The sequence below is a fragment of the Ambystoma mexicanum genome, chromosome 5q (assembly GCF_040938575.1).
Source record: "Ambystoma mexicanum isolate Mex_15411 chromosome 5q, UKY_AmexF1_1, whole genome shotgun sequence".
Lineage (NCBI taxonomy): Eukaryota > Metazoa > Chordata > Amphibia > Caudata > Ambystomatidae > Ambystoma > Ambystoma mexicanum.
Window position 1 is genome coordinate 416544429 of NC_090933.1, and position 20606 is coordinate 416565034.

The 20606-nt window shown below is 50.3% G+C and overlaps 1 protein-coding gene across 4 annotated transcripts in view; it reads left to right on the top strand.

Annotated features, from left to right (window-relative positions):
* Positions 1 to 20606, top strand: part of RMC1 (regulator of MON1-CCZ1) — a 1737150-nt gene that overhangs the window by 1642998 nt on the left and 73546 nt on the right. For 2 of the 4 annotated variants that reach the window (XM_069620905.1, XM_069620903.1), the window contains one exon: positions 1884 to 1913. The exons of the other annotated variants lie outside the window; for them this stretch is intronic. In XM_069620905.1, the coding sequence (XP_069477006.1) occupies positions 1884 to 1913 (30 nt within the window). The remainder of the gene's footprint in view (positions 1 to 1883; positions 1914 to 20606) is intronic. 4 annotated transcript variants of the gene reach the window in all.

Below are 20606 nucleotides of genomic sequence, written 5' to 3' on the forward strand. Positions count from 1 at the left end.
AGCCAGGCACCAGTCCACCCCTGGGTAGTGCAGTAACTTGAACCTTCCTCCACGACGAGAGCCTCTCTTCCTCTGCTGGATCACCCGAACTGCAGGAACTACCAGGAACAACCGCCACCACAGGAGCCACTTCTTCATTTTAAGGTACATTGTTCCGCCAGGCCGCCCTTTCTTCGCAGTAGCCCTAAAGGTGTTTTAAATCCTTTACCTACCTGTTGGGTTGGCTGCCCCTCTCTCTTAACATTGTCTTTCGCCCTCGGCATCCACCTTTTCCAATTTGTTAACCAAAGACTTGACTGCAGCTACAAGAACATTTTGCTCCTGGGCCCTTGCCCTGTACCACTGACTCTGGCACAGGCCTACTAACTCTGGCTACATTTGTTAGATCTGCCTTCTCGAGATTGATTCTCCATTCGAACTGTGTGGTGCAACCCTTTCTTATAACTACTCTTGTCTTCCCATTGCTAAAACTTGTGAAATGCCATTTTGCTCAGTTTTCATTTAAGTATATGCTATACTAATGCACTGTCTGATTTAATCTGGTTCACAAACTCATGGGAAGTGTTGCTAGGGTGTGTAAGAAGCAATTTCTATATAACTTGTGCTTTCCCTCCCTTGGGAGAAATTGGTAGAGGATCCCTTGTGTGTAGTTTACACTGTCCCGTTTTGCTCAGTTTTCACTCTGTTTCACTTGGTCTACAATTTAACTTGGGAGTGTGTATATTTTTCCTTGACTTAATTTAACTTGCTTGATGACTGTGATAAATGTGTTTTCTTAGAAGTGTATAAAATAAATGTATAACTACTTTTTAATACAAAGCTTTGGTCAGTGTTTCCTTGTACCATAGTACAGTAGACCTATTGTGTAAACCCTGTATACTTCTCATCTCCCTCTTGAGATAAGTCTGACTGCTCAGCCACAGCTACCAACTAAATCTTTGTGGTACAGACTGATACCAAAGGGGATTTATTGCTCTTGCCTGTAGTCCTAATCTTGTGTAGTGCTCCCTAAGGGAACTGCACAGGATTCTGCCTAACACCCCCCTACCCATTTGGGGTGAGGGGGGAGAGGGCCACCACAAAATGTCAGACAGGCCCCCAATGGGAGGGGGCAATATGTTTTGGGCCCCCTGGGGGCAGAATGGCACACTATTGTGCTCATCTGCGCCAAGGAGAGTTGGGAAAACAAAGGAAAATGGTGAAAATGGTAAAGTATTTTAAGGGGGGCTGTGGGGCACCCCAAACCGCCGGGGAATTTTCTAATTGGAAGGGATGGTGGCCCCCCCACTCCTCCACCCACAATGGAGTGTGGGCCATGATATCTGCTCCTAGGAAGGGACACCTGACCCCAGGGAGGAGTGCATGACACCCCCCCCCCCGTATCTGCCCCCAGGGAGGACTACATGAGATGGCTCGCCCCTCCATTTGGGGTGGGGGTGGAGAGGTGCACCCCCCTTTACGTTACAAAATTCCCCAGCGGTTTAGGGTGCCCCTCAGCCACCCCTTAAGTGCAGCCTGCCATTTTAATTTTTTTTCTTTGTTTACCAAACTTCCCTTGGCCCAGATTGGCAAATTAGTGTGCCAATCTGCCCCCAGGGTGCCCAAACCCTACTGCCCCATTCATTGGGGGGCCTGTCCAACGTTATGGGTGGGCTTCTCCCCACACCCCAAATGGAGTGTGGGGGGGGCACCTCATGCAGCCCTCCCTGGGGGCAGAGTTCTGCCCCTAGGAAGGGGCAAATGTGTTTTCACTGGGGGGTGGTGAGGTTCAGTAGACCACCAGGGATGTCTTGCAAGGGGGGGGCATGATTGGAAAGTATGTGTGTAGATTTGTTTTTGCTGGGGTGACCGTAGGTAACACATGTTTTTTGTTTCGCTTACAGCTTTTTCTACGCGAGCAGCTGCAACGTTATGTGAGTACTGTTTTTTTATTATTCTATGGTTAGGGCCCACTGTCAGTGGGGTGGGTGAGATTGGGTCTGGATTGTTGGTGGTGTGGGTGGGAATGGGCCGTCTGGGCAGATATTTTGGTGGGCTGGGACACAATTGCAGGCGCAGGCCACAAAATTACCCCCAGGCCAGCAGAACATTGGTGTTTCCCTGGGAGCGGATGTCTCGCATGTGGGTTGTCCGTCTGCAAGCCCAGGCTGCACCTCTGGGTGTGCTACGTTACAGATGTCACCTCCGCTGTGGAATGGGGATCCTGCCGGGGCTCCCTGGAGCTGCCACTGTGCTTAGGGGGTTGGGGACATCACCTCCAACCATTAAGGAGTTGTGGCTGGGCTGCATTACAGCTTTTCCCTTCGGGGGAGGTATTGGCACACTGCCGGGACTCCCTGGTGGGGAGAAGCTGTAACGCAGACCAGCCAGAGCTCCAGCAAAGTCGGCAGTAATGTCCTTTGCCTTGGGCACTCTTCTCCCATGTGGGTATTTGGCGGGGCTTGTGGGCAATACATTCTGTGGAGATTTGCCCAAGTCGGACATCTTTGAATTCCCACTGGTGTCCTCTTTTCAGAAATGCATGGGTTTCCCTGTTTTCCTTGTTGGCTTGGACACCCTAGGCCCATATCTGTATGGTGTGTGCTTCAGAAAAATTCCTGCAATTCAGCTGTCTGAAAAGACTTGGGGTTAGCCGTGTTTTAGGTTTTTCCCTTTGCGCCCAGGTAGGTGCACCCACACATGTGAGGTACCATTTTCATCGGAACACATGTGGGGACGCGGGAAGGTAGGCCATGTGTTGTTGCAGCGTGTTTCGGTGGGTAGCCAGAGCGAAATGTCTGAGAATTGTGTTTATTTCAAGCCAATTTCAGAGACATTTCCTTCTGTTCACTCACCAGAACACGTCGCCAACAACAGATGTCATACCTTCCCGCGTTCCCACAGGTGTCCCGACGAAAACGGTACCTCATGTGTGGATGCACCTACCTGGGCGCAAAAGGAAAAGGCTAACCCACTGGTAATCCCAAGCCTGTTGGCACAGCACATTGTGTTCATGTGGGCAACCTACAGATTTGGCCAAGGGTGTCGAAGCCAGCAAGGAAAACAGGGAACCCCATGCATTTCCCAAAAGAAAACATCTGTGGGAATCCACAGAGGTCTGCCTTGCGCGAATCGCACCAGAATGTATTACCCACAAACCCCGGCAAAGTCCAAACTTTGTTGAAAAAACACAATTTTCAGACATTTCACTCTGGCTTCCCAACAAAACACGCCACCAACGCCAGATGCCCTACCTTCCCGTATCCCCACAGGTGTCCCGATGAAAAAGGTACATCACGTGTGGGTGCAGCTACCTGGACGCAAAAGGAAAAATGCTAAACCACTTGTAACCCCCAAAGGGTTTGGGGAGACAACCTACAGATTTGGGCCTAGGGTGTCCAAGCCAACAAGGGAAACTGGGAACCCCATGCATTTCCGAAAAGAGGACACCCGTGGGAATCCACAGATGTCTGACTTGCTCAAATCGCCCCAGAATTTATTACCCAGAACCCCCGGCCAAGTCCAAATATGGGGGGAAAAAACACAATTTCTGCACATTTCACGCGGCTCACCCACCGAAATACGCCTCCAACAACACATGGCCTACCGTCCCGCGTTCCCAAAGGTGTCCCGACGACAACGCTACCTCACGTGTAGTGCATTGCAGAGGGAGGGTCCCTGTCCAGGAGATTTGTCACGCTGCAACATGGTCATCTTTGCACACCTTTGTAAAACACAGTACCCTGGATGTGGCTTTCACTTCTGATGCACGCTTTGGGCGGGCAGTGCTTCAAAACGTTCGGATATAACTTTCTGCCTGCCTACATTTGTTACTGTTAAGATGGATTTCTGAACTCTGACTTGGTGGGCAGAGGTTCAGAAGGCCAACCTAGTTTCTTGGAACAAGGTAACCTTCTGGACAAGCCAGACCAATCAAGGTAGCATTGGTGCCGGTCAACACTAAGGGGGTAATTCCAAGGTTGGTGCTAAGGGAAAAAAGATGCCGGTAAAGGAATACCGGCATCGATTAACGCTACAGGATATTCTGACCAACCAGACCGCTATTAACGGCATCGTAAAGTACAAATGCCGTTAATAGCGGTCTGGACGCGACCCACCATGCTGGCATTAGCGGCATGCCATAAACCGGAGTAGTTCACAAGTGAAGCGGGCATGCAAATAACGGCCTCATTAAGGCGGAAAAAGTGCTTACCGGCATGCCTTAAATACCGAAATACCGGCATCGCCGACCTGCCGTAAAAAGCCCTGTGCAGTGTTCCCAACTGCCACAGGTGCACACAATCGGCACAGGTGGAGGCAATGGAGTCAGGCCCAGTACAAAAGGAGCACACCCACACACCACACCTCCTCCCACACCAAGATGATTCCAATAGTAGTAGCATTACTGGAGCTGGAGGACTTGCTTGCATTGCCACAACATCAACAACAACAGCCGCCACCACAGAGGAGACGCAGGATGAGAAGGAGGGTGAGACAGGCCCAGCATGCCCCACCAGTGCAACCAGCGGTACCACGCCGGCAGCCCCCAATCCCTCGCATCAGAGCCAGTCTGTTCAATCTAACCCCTGAGCAGATCCACACCCTGTACCGTCTGGACCGGGACATCATCACCACCATAGTGGACCTGATACACGACGACATAGTGAGCCTCATTGAAATACGCACCGCCATCCCCTCTCTACTGAAGATAGTGTCTGTGCTCCACTTCCTTGCCACAGGCACCTACCAGCACACAGTGGGGCACATGCATGGCATATCACAACCCTTATTTTCACGGATTCTGAACCAAGTGCTGGATGCCCTCCTCAAGCACACAAGGGGCTACATATCTCTCCCACGGACTCCCCAGGAGATATTTGATACAAAAGTTGCCTTCCATGCACTGGCAGGCATACCAAATTGTGTAGGTGTCCTCGACTGCACCCATGTGGAGTTGGTGGTCCTGCATGCCATGGAGGTGGTGTACCGCAACCGCAAGCAATACCACTCCATCAATGTGCAGATGGTATGCGACGCCAGCAAGATCATCACACATTGTTGTGCCCGATATCCTGGATCAACTCATAACTCTTTGGTCCTGCGGAACTCCACGCTACCACCCTTTATGGAGCGACATGCTGGACCACGTGCCTGGCTGCTTGGTAAGTAGTAGAACTGGCCCATGGCATTGAAATGGAATGGGGGGAGAGATGCACACACCACCATGTTGCCAATTTTGATGTTACTGCACGATGTGCACATCACTGAACACTGTGCCCCAAACCATCACCAACTGTACATGACACCCAAATGCCATATGAATAAATTGAACCTATGATAATGCTTACGCCTGTTTGCTACACAGCATCTGCACCATACGATTGTAAACTTGTATTGTAAACTTGCACCTGTAACTGGTAATTTCTGTAACTTGTAACTGTAACCTGTAACTTATGCTCTAAGCTGTACATATTCTTACTTTCTGCGCCCTTATACCCCAGGGTCCGGTGCGCATAATAAATAATAAATACTAAACAAACAAACAATAAAGTAAGGTTGACACCTATCACTACATGACTAACAGGAAACCACCCTACATCCCACAACACTTGCACCACTCATCAGCGACCCTCAACCTAATGCAGTGCATATGCTCCATCTTGCTGTCTCCAGCATATCACCACACAGGACAAGCATCCCTGGGAGTGCATCAAACTGAACCTACTAGGGAATCCACTGTCTGGCACAGGGCCGGCACACTCACAGGAGTGCTGCATGTCAACATGGGAATGATCGATGCTGATTGCCCAATATTGCACAGACTACTGCCAACGCTCCCTCTAAGTAAATCTCACAGGACACAACACCTCACTAATTTTACACCAACACTGCTGTATGCATACACGATGCATGTGCAACAAGATGTCAGTGCACACCATGTATCATCTTGAAGATGCAACCCACACCATTAGTGCATGACACAAGACACATTGAGGGACTTAAAATGGTGTCAATGCATCCAGGGACACGTGTATGTGGGCAACGATAACCTGCAGGCATGTGTGACTAGTACAGCTGGTCATCATGATTCGCCTAAAATTTACCTTCATTTCCCTCTCATGCAGGAGATAGTGGCTATCCCTTGAAGCCGTGGCTCCTCACCCATGTCCGAAACCCACAGAACAGACACGAGAAGGACTACAATCGTTCCCATACCCGTACCGGTGTGGTCATCGAGCAGACCTTGGGCCTGTTGAAGGCATGATTTCGCTGCCTCAGCCGGTCGGGTGGGGCACTCCTCTACAGGCATGAGAAGGTGGCGAAGATCATCATGGCATGTGTAATGCTGCACAATATGTGCATCCGCCGGAACATGCCCCTGCCCCTGCCCCTGACATGGAACTGCTACCACCTGATGATGATGAAGGGGAGGAGGTGGCTGGTGTTGTCTGAGAAGGAACTCATCATGGAGGCAGTGCTGTCCGTAATGGACCGGCCTAGTGCAGCTAACTCTGTACGCCACTCCTCTCTGGCCTGACGGGTGTCCTGTACAAACTCACGAACGAGTGCAGTGAGCAGGTCAGTCCGCTGCGGCTCTGCAGGCGCACCTGTGGTTGTGCTGGGAACCTGGCTGTCATGCCCAGCCTGCTCATCCTCTCCAACACTGAAAACTGGACTGAGATGTCCCTGGGTGTGGTCATGGCCGGACTGCTCTGGGGTGGTGGCGTTCCTGGTACCGATCGATGATACTTGGGGGGGGATGCGATTTGGGTTGGGGTATGGACCACATCCATTATATCGTCCTCCATGGTGCCCCAGATGTCCTTCTGGCTGTCATCCACTATCAGGGGTGCCGTGGCTGCCACCTCCCCAGCCACACTAGACTCCTCCGAATGGGGTGTCTCACAGGTGTCTCCAGGCAGACCAGTGGGTGGTGGTGCTGTGCCCTCCACTGGCCTTGGTGGCACAGGTGCAATGTGTACCTGCGGTGGCTTTGATGCTGGGACACGGCGCTCCTGGCTTGTCCCCTGGAGGTTGACGGCCGGTTGCTGTCCTCCTGGGACCTCTTCCGGGGTGTGGCCTGTGCAGGGGTAGCGTCCTGTCCATCGCTGTCATGGTCATTGCCTGTGGTGGTGGAGGAGAGGGACGGCATGAGTGATGTTTTGATAGGCATCATACATACATTGGGACAATTGCTCATTCACACAATTGAGGGTAATAGGCATTTGTGTTTGAAAGGGCACGTCATTTGATACATGGGTGGTAAATGCAGGCACATGTCACCTTCACTCATGTTGGCAGGAACAGTGCTGTCTGACATGCATACTATTTTGGTCATGCACGCTGTGTGCCTCGTGGAATTTCCTACTTTCTGTGCTGTGTGTCATGTACAATATTGCCTTGCACCAGGCATCGGCATGTGTCTGTGATGCTTCCGCCTACTTTCCGGGGAGTGTGTGTGTGTGGGCGACCATGGCGTGACTCTTCGGACTGACATTGGGGTTGACTCATCAGATTTGGCCTAGCAGTGCTTACTTTGGACACTCACCTCCATCGCACGATGTTGTTGCGCCACACTCCATCTCGCCTACACCTTCGATGGATTCCATCCCAATCATGCCTGCGCATATGTCCTCCCACGGGGTGAGCTTTATGGGGGAACTAGCACCTCCTCCTGTTCCCATGGCCTGGCTGTGATGGACGGATAGTATGTTGCGCACCCTTAGGCTCAGGTCGTCCCATCGCTTACGGCAGTCTTTCACTGTGCGTGGTGTGTTTCCCACAGCACTAACCTTCTGGGCAACAAGTGCCCAGATCTCTTTTTTGCATAGCACTGTCTCTCTCCTCATGTTGCTGGAGAAGACTGTGCCTGCATGCTCGTGCAATGTGTCCACGAGCATCTGGAGCTCGTCCTCATTAAAACATTCTTTTCTCAGGCGGGCAGCTCCCTTCTTCAGGGCCTTAGGCATTCTGGTCTGGTAGGAGGACGTTTTCTGACGATCAGCAGTGTCCCAGGGGTCCTGTGTGCTGAGTATGACAATGGATTGTGTTTTTAAAGATGGCCGCCGTGCTCCTTCCCGTTCCTGTGCAATGACGCTATTTCCGGTTCCGATTTTTAGTGGTGGCCGTAAATAGCAGTGAGCACTAATTACGGTCACCGCTATTTACGGTCACCGCTAATGCCGCATTGGACTATGTCGGTAGTGTTATCTGCGCTACGCATGATGCCGGTAAGGGCTTTTTGGGAGCCTTTTGCGGCATAGCGCTAGATACCTTATCGGCATGGCGTAAAGCTTGTGCCTGCAAAGTCATAATAGTCCTCTTAGCGGACTGGTTCCAGCACGGACACGCTATTTACGCCATGCCGGTAAGAGACGTTATTTCCAAACTAGGAATGACCCCCTAGGTCTCTGGAGGGGTGAGGGTGATCGAAAGTCCATAATGAGCACACACAGTAAACAACACCACAAATTAGGTGTATATCAAAAATAAATATACATTTATTGAAGGCTTTTTAAACCAAACACAAGATGAAACCACAGCAATATTAACAATACTAACACAACCTTATACTAGGGAACACATATACATTAACTATTGGCCTAAAGTAATATTAAACAAGCAAGCATCCACAACCTGTAACAGAAGAGAGTCAGACAGTGCAAATGTAATTTAGGCAATTCATCTGCAACCCAAACCCTAACTAATAGGCAGTCGAAACCCTACAAAGTGTGGAGCCTTGTGCTCAAAAGTACGTTAAGCGCGGCAGTGCTCGATTGTGCGTTAAAGTTCAAAAACGGGTATCTTCAAGGGAGTGTCTCAGGAAGGGGGTAAGGCGATGAAGAATAGAGTTCCACTATTCGAGGAAGGTCTCCTCAAGGGCACAGAGCTATTTCCAGGAATCTGGAATGGAATGGTAGTTCAGACTATCCTTACAAAGGTGAGTGACCCTTGGGGGACAATTGTGTGTAAAAGTCTATGGATGCACCAGGGGCCACTGTTAAGTGTTGCAAGTACTCACCGTCCCTCGATGCAGTTCGGACCAAACATTGCCAGTCAAGTCCAGTTTGCTTGCAGGTTCAAGTCTAGCAGTTGTGCGTCTCTCTGGCTTTCAAGGGCTACATTCCGGGACCTCACTCTGTGGCGGGACAGTGGCAATTTCTCCGTTTCTGGGAAGGGATCAGGCCAGTTCCACTGCAGGTCATCTTCGGGCACAGGAGGGCATAGCAGCAAGGCACCCACAAACCTCATCACCACAGCGGGGCGACAAAGGTACTGCGTAGACTCTGGTTCGGGCGGACTCTCCTAATTCCAGACCTAGGAATGCTAGGTGTACGAAACTCGGCGGGAGAGTGCCTTCTACCAAGAGCCTACTGTTCCCAAAGTCTCAAGTCAAAACTCAAGAATGGTGGTTCCAGATCAAAGGTCCCGTACAAGCTGATCAGTTCACTGGGCGGTCCAGGAACACTTCCGAAGGGGCTTGTTTGCAGGTTAAGCAGTAGGTGCCACTACTCCAACTTGTCGAAGCGCGCTTGCAGGCCTTTTGTGATCGATGGGAAACAGGGGTTCCGAAGGGACAAAAGCAGGGCCAGGGTGCCAAACCTTTCAGCAGGTCACCAGTGGTTCCACGGATCTGTTCCTTCAGTTCAGGATACTTGGCTCCTTTAATAAGTTTGGTGTGAACTCAGAAGATCGACCTGGAATAGGTCTAGAGTGCCTTCTCTTATCCAAAATCTCCTTCGCCCCAAAACAAAGAGAAACCAATAGGAGATCTGCTCACATTCAACCATTCCAGACGTGGACCAATCACAGACTACGGTGGTCCTAGTCATCCCAGCACACAAGACATCCTGGCACCCAGGATGTGTATTGGAACTAGACCGCTCCAGCCCACATCCTGGGTGCGGACACACACAAGGCGGGCAGAAACCCGCGAAAGCTTCGTTTTGCGCTGGGATCTGCATGACCAAATAAGGAATTTCCGAGGTCTGCTCGACCTGGAGAAGGCAAAGGGACAAAATGGCCAAAGGACAGAACAAAGGACTTCGTGGCATGGCCATTTTAGGGACTGGCCCCTGTCCTGGGCCAAACACGTTTTTGATCATTGAAAAGAGTCAAAAATGCTTTAAAAGTAACAGCTGTAACCAGCTCCGTCCTGGGCACACTTGTACATTCACCAAAAATCCTTTGAGGGTGTCTACGGCCCTAAAAATGAGAGACCCCAGCGGACTGTACTGGAAGGTACATTGTACACTGATAAAATGTTGCCAATAAATGGCAATAAAGACTAAGGGAAACAAAGTCTCCCAGTACTGAAAGTCTGAAGGACATGTCAATTTCCCCTTAACAAGATGAGCAAAAGCCCAGCGAAGTAAAGCAGAAGGCTGGGCTCCACTGGTAAAAGTCAGGCTAGGATGGTCAGACAAAAGCAAAAAATTGGGGGGTTCACAACTGAACGGAAAATTACACATAAATGGAAATCTTTCCTAACAGTTACTGCTTTTGGAGTCTATCAGATGAGGAATCTGCTGGAGAAAAGCAATCCATTGAAGGAGAAATTACCTTACTATAATGTTCTATCTATGGATTCTTCGCCCACAGATTCCTCATCTCCCCTTCCATCCATCCCCGCTCAGAAAGTCTGTGGTTGGTGCGCATCTTTCTATTTCACGTTGACTTGATGGGTCTTCTGTGTCTGTTTCCTGTCTTCCTGCCACAGTCCTAAAACATACATTTTTCTAACACTACCTTAGTGTTCTTTTTTCAGTTGTTCCTCCTTCGGAGGTCTATATTCCTTTCTTTTAAAGGGCTCATTAGTCTGTTTGTTCTCTCTGTTTTCCTTGCAGTGTGTGGTGCTCTGGAAAAAAGGGGGAACTGAAGCTGGGGCGTAGTACTTATACAACGCTTGACATAACGTCCAGAGCCGACGACTAGGCTCCTGAGATGACAGCACAAGCCTACCAGCCAATATTTCTGATTCTCCTTTAGCGGATATCCACAACAATTATGAGCACCAATTTCTCCCCAGCTCTGCCGCACTCGCCATAGTGCTTGTCAGACCTAAGTTATTCTCACCCATCACTCAGTCTCCTTCCTGGGATCAAATCCGCACCAGGCCCTAAATGTTGTCCACCTACTCATGGTTAGCTGGCTCGCGCCAGGACCTAGACTATAGCCACAAGTAGGCTCATAACTAGTTCCTTTCTCCTTCATCTGGCCTTGTCCCCAGCAGGCCTTAAAAAAGTTCCTTTCGACTTTTATTTTACCTCTGGCTCTTGTCAGGCTCTGAGCAATACCCCATGGAAGAATGTTCACAACCTGCTTTGCCTTCCTTGTCCCACCTCTCTACAAAGTGTGTTTCGTCTTCCGATTGTTCCTTCAATGTATTGGTGCTTCTTCTGATTGCTGTCTTCAGTAATTGCATGCCACACCTGGGCTGTGAACTTACAGGTGTCATGCTTCCATTTTGAACCCAGTCGGGACTGTCATGGCACTCTACAGCCCTGAGGGTTGGCTCCTTCCATCGCCAATGATGGATACATTTGTAACTTCACATGCATGTGCGGCTCATATGTCCCCCCGCTCCCCAACCCTCAAAACTATGATGGGCGCATGCAGTTCAGCTCAAAGCTGGTTTTCAACTTGCCCTCCTGGTCTGCTGTGGCAATGGCGCAGGCTCAAGGATTTTTTGCTTGCTCAGTTGTCTTGTAGTGTTTCTGATGGTGTAGTCCCCAAACTGCCAATCCTAAAATCTAATCTCATTCTGTTCTAAAGCTGATCCTACCTCCTTTACTAGAATACCCTGGAACATAAGATTTGGCAGGAGTGAGGGGCTCTGGGCATCCACCATGTCTAACCTTCAGGGATTACTTCTTGTAGAGGATGACTACCCCTGAACCCGCTAGAGCCTCCTGTTCCCCAGCAGCAGACCCTTAAAAGAGCCAGTTACAGGTCTATAATCTTATTTGTAATGGAAAACTTCCTCACACGGATTCCTCATCTTTGATATCTATCTCCCAGCGCAGCCTTCCCCCCTGCCAGGGGGGGTGCAGCGCAGCTCCACCATACGCCTAAGGGCTTTGCGCCAAACATGAAGTTGGGGCAGGTATATTTTGAGGCGCTGTGTGATATTAGTTACTTTTTTTTTGTGCACTCTGCTCGTTTCTGGACCAAGGCTTTGTTTGAAGTTATTTTCTTTTCGTTGTGTCATGCCGAATCCGCCCAAGTACCTGCGTTTCAAACCCTCTGTCGACTGTGGGCAACAGATGTTCTTCTCTGATCCTCACAGGATGTGCCTATATTGCCTATGAGAGGAGCACAACATGCAGAAATGCAGGCCAGGCCAGGCCAGTCAATGCACTCGATGGCTCTTTGAGAGCGTGCAGTGAAACTGTTCTCTTTTTTCCATAAGAAGAAGGGCAACAAACTGATCCATTTGAGGTTGCTGGGCGCATAGCGCCACACCGAGCGCAGTTTCAATTCCGTAAGGACAAAAAGGAGCACTGCAGGAGGTCTTGTTCCATTAGAGGGTCTTCAAAACATCATTCCTCCTCCTCGAATGAAAGGAGTAACCATTCCAGGGATTCCTCAGAGGAACAGTCACCACAGGTATCTTTCCCCACCGAATCCTCTACCACTGAGGAACGGGAGGCCTTTACGCTGAAGATGCCTGACATTTTCACCAAGGCCCTGACACCAGCAGCTTTTTGACCCTACCGGCAGGTTTCAGAATCCACAACCACCCACGACCGTAGGCGCTTGGACATGAATAAAAAGGACAAGGACAAGGATCTGTCTCAGGACCGCACCATTCCATCTTCCAATGTTAGTCTTCCGCTTCCATCTCCTCTCTCCACAGGGCTCTCAGTGCCAGGGTTCCTGAGGAATATGCTCCACTCCCTAGGAGCACATTTATTCCCTGAATGAAGGACTTTTATGATGAAGAGGGTGACCCCATTGATGAAGTTGGAGCCCCTATGCCCCAGAGTGGTTAGGGACTTCCCTGATGAATATTATAGAGAGAATGGTGACCTGGTGGATCTTGCGGCTGACTTGCAAGATGCAAGTGGCCTGGACACTTCCCCAGAATTCAACATGCTCCCTTCTCCTACCCAGGTAAGCCTCCGGCAACTGATAGCTAGGGTGGTTGAAACCTTACGTTTATTGGCAGCTTCTAGACCAAAGGTGCAGTACGAACTGATGGATAGTCTGGATGAAGGTCAACCAAGAGAAACCTTGCTGCCCTTTAACCCAGCACCAGTTTTAGAGTTATGGTTGAAACCAGACTTAGTTCCTACTGTAGACCGGGATCTGGCCAAGAAACACAGCGTTGCCCCTTCAGATCTGCTTTTCGTGTCTGCTCATGCCTCCCCAGAGAGCCTTGATGTCCATGCAGCCACGGCGACCTTGAAGACAAGGTATTTCCCCTCTTTCCCCCGACCGGGAGAGTAAGAGGCTGGATGACTGGGGAAGGAATGTTTTTGGTTTAGGCAGCCTGGGCCAGAGATCCAGCAACACCTCATGTGCCTTTGCCTTATTTTATTGGGCTCTTTGGTCCATAATCTTGGAGGCTGCAGAGCAACTCCCTGCAGGTGACATGAGGGAACATTTTGAAGCTCTCGAATAGGAGGCCAAGGAAGCTTTGCATCAGATCCTCCAATCAGGTTTGGATACCGCTGACTGTGTGGATAGGATAATGGCCACTGGTAAGGTAGTGCTGATCTTCAGGTATTCATGGACGTGTCCTTAAAAGGCTGGTGCTTTCACCTGCTAGAACCATCAATGAGCAACATGTAGTCTGCATCAGAATGCATAGAAGCCATCAATTTGTTGGAGTAGAGGGCAAACGGGCTGGCCCTGGTATCCTTCCTTCAGTTACGGGGCAAGCGTGTGTTGGTCCTGATGGAAAACTTGGTGGCCAAGCCCCCTTCTAACCTAAGGTGTGGTGTGGGGTACACTTGTCTCTGCTCAGAGAAGCAATTGACTGTGATTCTGGGTGTTGGAAAACCCATATCTCTAATGGCAGCTCATAGGAAGGAAAATGTCTTTACAGATGCCTTGAACAGACAAAATTCAGCCTCCCACAAGAGAGAGCTCTGCCAAGAGGTTCTGAAGGAGAATGTTCTTTCTATGGATTCCTCTCCCTCAGATTCCTCATCAGATAGATATTCTCATCCAGATCTGCTGCTCGGAAATGATTCTTGACAGGGGGCGGCCGTCTATCCATCTTGCTTGGTGCTCAATCGTCAGCTCCGGACGTGACGTTGGGTGTCGAATATATACAGCATCACTACGCCCCATAGCTCAGTTCCTGCCTTTTTTCCCCACCAGAGGTCGGAAGCTGCAGAGGAAAATAGCAAGCACTGAAGGCCAAATAGCCAATAGAGGGTTAAACAAAGAACAGTAGAAAAAACTGTTACCAGTATGATTTTCTTTTAAGTAAGAAAGACATACGGCTTGCAAGACAGAAATCAATTAACTCAGGACCATCACTAAGTTTCCTCTCTCGAGAGACAGGCATGCACCAACTGCCAATACTTTCTGAGCTGGGAGGGGTGATGAGAAATCTGCAGAAGAAGAATCTATAGAAAGAACATTACGGTGAGTAATTTCTCCTTTAATGGATTGCCTTTCTCTCATAGATTCCTCATTATATAGACTTCTCAGAGCAATGGAACAATGGAGGAGGGCAGAAAACTCACAGTGAAAGGTTTTGTAACACTGCCCTACCAAAGCGTGCATCCGTCCCACGGACGATGTCTAGGCAATAGTGCCCCGTAAAGGTATGGCGTGAGACCATGTTGCTGCCCGGCATATGTCCCTAACAGGGACCCTCCTTTGCAGGGCTGTAGATGCGGCGTCCCCTCTTGTGGAGTGGGCTCTGAAGCCAGGAGGCAACCCTTTGCCTGCGCATTGGTAACATTCAGCGATACATAATATGATCCATCGCGGTCTGATTTCCTATACTCTGCTGTCCTTACCACATAGAAACATAAGGCCCTTTTTGGGTCCAAACGATGGAAGCGATCCTCCTGCTTGGAGGGGTGCAGCAGTGGGTAAAACAGTTAGGTCCATCGATTGAGAAAGATGAAACCCGGACACCACCTTTGGAAGGAATGCCCGTCTCACATTAAGCAAAACCTTGCGTGAAAAAATCATGAAAATGGGGCTTTACAGCAAAGGGCCTGCAGCTCGCTGACTAACCTGGCGAAAGTAATGGCAACCAAAAAGTCTGTTATTGGCGTAAGCAGTCGCAAAGAACAAGAATACAAGATCTCAAAGGCAGCTGTCGTAAGGAAGCTGAGAACCAGGTTCAGATCCCAATCCGGGACAACAAAAGGTACAGGCGGAAACTTATTCACAAGGCCCTTCAGGAATTGGGCCATAACCTTAACGAAAAACAAACCTTTTGAACACAGACAAAGCCGCCAAGTAGCCTTTGTGGTGAACTGAAGGCCTGAAGAGGCCAGTGGCAGAAGGAAATCCATCACTGTAGTGGTGGGGCAAGAGCTAGGGTCAATCTCGTGTTCCCTGCACAACGCATCAAATCATCTCCACCTGCATGCGTACAGAGGTCTCAGATGGCCTGCGTGCAGCCAGCAGCACCTCAAGCACCTCCTCAGAGAGGTTCCGGTCATTATATCTCATCCTCTCAAAAGATTTTGGGTTTGGATGAAGCTCGGGGGCTTCACCCGAACCCAGAATCCCTCGACCTACGAGGTCAGGACCTCCCGACTAGGTTAAGAGATCCTGGTGGCGAGCCAACCGGAGAGGTGAGCAGATGGTCATGTCTAGAAGGTCCGAGTACCATGTCCTCCTCGCCCAATCTGGGGCAATCAAGATCAGGGTTGCTCGAAACCTCCTGAGAACCCAAAGAATGATGGAAATCGGAGTGAAGGCGTAGTGGAGCGTGAAGGTCTAATCCACCAGAAACGCATCCCTTAGCACACCGTTCGCTGGGCATTTCCTCTAGCTAAACTGTCTGCACTTCCTGTTGGACTTCATGGCAAACAGATCCACTGCTGGGGTACCCCAGAGAGAGAAGCCCTTCTCTAGGACTTCCTGGCACATTTCTCTCTCGTGTGAGACCGTGCTCTGCCTGCTCAGAGCATCTGCCAAACTATTCTCTGTCCCCACCAGATGAACTGCTAAGACAGAGATCTGGTTCTCAAATAGCCAGAACCACAGCTGCATCGCCTCCCTGCAAAGGGGGAGTGAGCGCATGACACCTTGCATGTTCAGGTAATGCATGGCTACCGTATTGTCTGTCAAGATCAGGACATGCTTCCCCTCTAGAGATGGGGTGAACACCTTCAGGGCTAGCCTGATGGCTCGCAACTCCAGCCTGTTGATGTGCCAGTTGGCTTCCATTGCTGACCAAAGGCCGCTCAACTGCAATTCCTCGCAGTGAGCGTCCCCAACCCATCAAGGACGCATCCGTGACCACTTGGGCCTGAGGCCAGAAGGGTTTCCCCACCAGTAGAGTGCTGCTACTGGCCCACCAAGAAAGGTCACTGACCTGGACACCCCGAGGACATCCTTGAGGGTTCTGAGGTAGTGGGACCACTGACCTCACATAAGCCATTACAATGATTTAATTTGCAGCCTGGCCTCTGGCACTAGAAAATACAGGAGGCCATGAGAAATAAGAGGCGGAGGAAGGAAGTCGCTGGTAAAGTGGCGTGGCTCTGGAACAGACTTACCATTAGCTCAATGCTGACTACTCTCTCATCGGGCGGAAAGGCCTTCCCTGCCCGAGTGTTTAGGACTGCCCCGATAAACTGGAGCCTCTGGACTGGCATCATGTGGGACTTCTGCAAGTTTAGGGAGAAGCTCAGCCTGTGGAGTAGTGACCAGGTGTCCTCTAGGTGGGACAAGAACTGCTCTGCTGACTTCCCTCGGATCAGCCAGTCATCCAAGTACGGGAATACGTGGACACCAGATCTCCTCAGGTGAGCTGTGACTACCGCCATGAGCTTGGTGAAGACCCTCGGTGCGGAGCTCCACCCAAAGGGAAGAACCTTGAACTGATGGTGCTTGTTCCCTATGAGGAACCTCAGCAATTTCCTGTGCTTCTGATGTATGGGCACATGGAAGTAAGCATCCTGAAGATCTATAGACACCAGCCAGTCCTGAAGCTAGAGAGCGTGGAGAATCTCTCTTAACGTCAGAATCTTGAATTTGTCTTTCTTCAGGAACTTGTTAAAGGCCCTGAGGTCCAGGATGGGATGGAAACCCCTTCCCTTTTTGGGTACCAGGAAATAACGGGAATACCAGCCCAACCTGCTCTGCACGGGTGGTACTTCTTCCACAGCACCCTTCAACAACAGGGCTTGCAGTTCTTCCTGGAGCTCATGTTCCGGATGGCATGGTGGTCTGCCTGGAGGTTTTCTTAAGAAGGGCAGACAGTAACCCCACCGCAAGAGCTCCAGGGCCCAGGCATTGGAGGTAATCTCCCACCATTGGGGCCAATGCTTGGACAGCCATCCTCCAACCGGTGGGTTGTGGGAGGGGAAAATCAAAATGGCTTAGAGGACAGGGCCGCCCCTGCCATTGCTGCTTGCTGGCCTCTGGAAGCCCCCCTGCCCCTTGCAGAGCACGAGAAACACTTCTGCCCCTGCTTGGCTTGTGGGAGCTGCGCCTTCCTGCCCTAAGGGAAGTATCATCTGTAGCCCTTGCCCCTAGAGTCACAGCTAAAGGCAGGCTTGGCCAGCTGCACAGCTAGGCCGAGCGATTTTGCGTCAAGCTTTGACTCCTTTAACTTCTCCAGGGATTCATCAGCCTTCGGACTGAAGAGTCATTCCTCATCAAAGGGCATGTCCAGTAACCTATTCTGGACATTAGGGGAAACCCAGATGAGCGCAGGTAGGCCTGTCTCCGAAGCACCAAGGCGCAATGCAGTCCGCCACGTCCAGGTCCGTCTGCAGGGACTGCCTGACCACCTCATTTCCATCATCCACGAGTTGCATAAAGCCATCTCATAACTCCACTTCAGGGATGTACTGGGCTGCGTGTTGAACTGCCTTCCATAGGCCAAAGGAATACTTAGCAAATCCACAAGAGACGTTATTAACTTTTGAGGCCATACTCCCGGAAGTGAAGATTTTCTTCGCTACTTCATCCTCCTTTCTGCCCTCCCTGTCAGGAGGCAGGTTTAAGGTGGATGAAGCTGCCCTGGTGAATACTGTGGCCACCTGAACCACTAGCCCCTGTGGGGAAGGGTGAGAGGACAAAAAAGACGGATCCCCTCTTGCCGGCCTGTGCTTGCTTGTCATGTTGGAGTTGACCGGAGTGATAGAGCAGAGCCATTGCCACAACTCTTTGCACGTCGGCTATAGCCGGGTTCAGTGGCCTGCCATCAGCGCTTAAGATTTGCTCCATGGAGCCGAAAAAAATCGGATCGGGAGAACGGGACGGATGGTCGGCGTTGATAGGGTGGTTGTCGCCATCGGCTGAACCTTGGGCGTCGAGGAGGATCGGGACCTGGGGCTCACGGGAAGGCTCTCCTTACGCAGGTGGCATCGGTATCAGTGCTTCTTTTGGGTCGGGGTCACAGAGCACCTCTGAAGACACTAGGGCCTCCTGTTTCGAGGCCACGACAAACCTACAGCTGCCTTTTTAAACATCGAAAGCACCTGCAACATGAAGTCCTCCCACTCTTGTCGAGTTGTTGGACCCGCCGACGACTTAGTTTTGCAAAGGTAGCGGGCGCCCCTCTCTCGAAAGAACAGACTTGATAACCTGTTCAGTGGTTATTAACCACTTCAGAGTTCGCAGCCACTGCTTTTACTCGTTGTGCCTTTCACAGATGGGAAATATCCATTTGCATATCAGTCTTTGTCCTGCCCAGGGGCAGTCCAGCACCGAAATGCAATGGCAATTCCAACCTGAACGAGAGTACCACCAGCAACCCCATACACTTGTTTCACCCTTGTTGGGGATCATCAGTGAGGTGAAGCTGATGCCTCTCTAAGCACAGTGAGAGGGAGACCACGTCTGGTTGCCCCCCAGACTGATATGCAAATGGATATTTCCCATCTGTGAAAGGCACAGTGAGAAAAAGCAGTGGCTGCGAACTCTCAAGTGGTTAATAACCACTGAACAGGTTATCAAGCCTTGTTCTATCGAGAGAGGGGCGCCCGCTACCTTTGCAAACCAAATTTCAAGGAACCTGAGATTGGTAACCCTAGGTCTCCTGGGGGCAACCAGACGTGGTCTCCCTCTCACTGTGCTTAGAGAGGCATCAGCTTCACCTCACTAATGATCCCCAACAAGGGTGAAACACGTGTATGGGGTTGCTGATGGTACTCTCGTTCAGGTTGGAATTGCCATTGCATTTCGGTGCTGGACTGCCCCTGGGCAGGACAAAGACTGATATGCAAATGGATATTTCCCATCTGTGAAAGGCACAGTGAGAAAAAGCAGTGGCTGCGAACTCTCAAGTGGTTAATAACCACTGAACAGGTTATCAAGCCTTGTTCTATCGAGAGAGGGGCGCCCGCTACCTTTGCAAACCGCAGACGACTTACCCCACTCCGACGAAGAGTTGGGTCGATGCCAGTGACATCTCTTCTTTAATGTTCTAGCTGATGTATGTTCCTCCCAGGGATTCCTCATCGCCTTCCCAATCTGCTCCTCTTGGTGGATAGCTAGTACACCTTGTTTCTTTTGTATAGACCTCATTCCTCTCAGCCATATATATCCCTCATCTATGAAACATCACCCAGAGGCAGAGTGGCACAGAAAGCTTTCTCGAAAGCAGCAAGTGGCACTGTGCAGCACCTCACCTGACTGTCAGATGGTCGCTGAAGCTTGATATGTATGCAGAGCCTCATGTGCCATTTTACCTACGTTCTTTTTTTACGTAGTGCAGGTACAGAGTACCTGGTAATGTTCTTTTAGGTGGATGTTCCTCCTATGGACTCCTTATCTTAGAGATATTTGTATAAAGCTTTGCAGTCTCTGAAAAACTGTGACAGCAGGGGACTCTGTGCAGTATCATTGTCAACGTCCCTCGACGGTTACCATTCCTGCATCCAGACGTGACGGAAATGATAGTATAAAGAGTATGCACCACTCCCATTGCCTCAGTTCTATTGTTCTGCATACACAGCACGTTCTCGCAATGGTTCGACTCAGCGATTCTCTTTGACTAACATCGTAGTGCATGTTACGATTCATCACAATGTCTACACCGAAAACAGGCTTTAAGCGATGTGCAGACTGTGACTCGAAGATGTCGAAGACTGATCCGCACAGGATTTGTCTCCGTTACCTCAGTGAAGAACATGAAGTTGTCAAAACCGGCTCCTGCCAATCAATAACCAATAAGGCCTTGAAGGAGCGAAGTTCAAAGCTCATCTGAGGTTGGTCGGTTCCAAAGTCTCAATCTTCCACATCTTCAAAGAGAGAATCTTCTGTGGGTAGAAGTTCCACCAGAGACTAGTCTCCAGTAAGGCCCAAAAAACGCTCCAAGTGATCTAGATCCAGGAGCGATTCCCGTCACTCTTCTTCTACTTCATGGAAGAAGTGTAAGAAACGGCCCCATCATTCGTCACATTCAGATTTCTCGCCTGACAAACGTCGGGTACGTTTTCCCAAAAAGGCTGCCTTAGCAGCCGAATGGG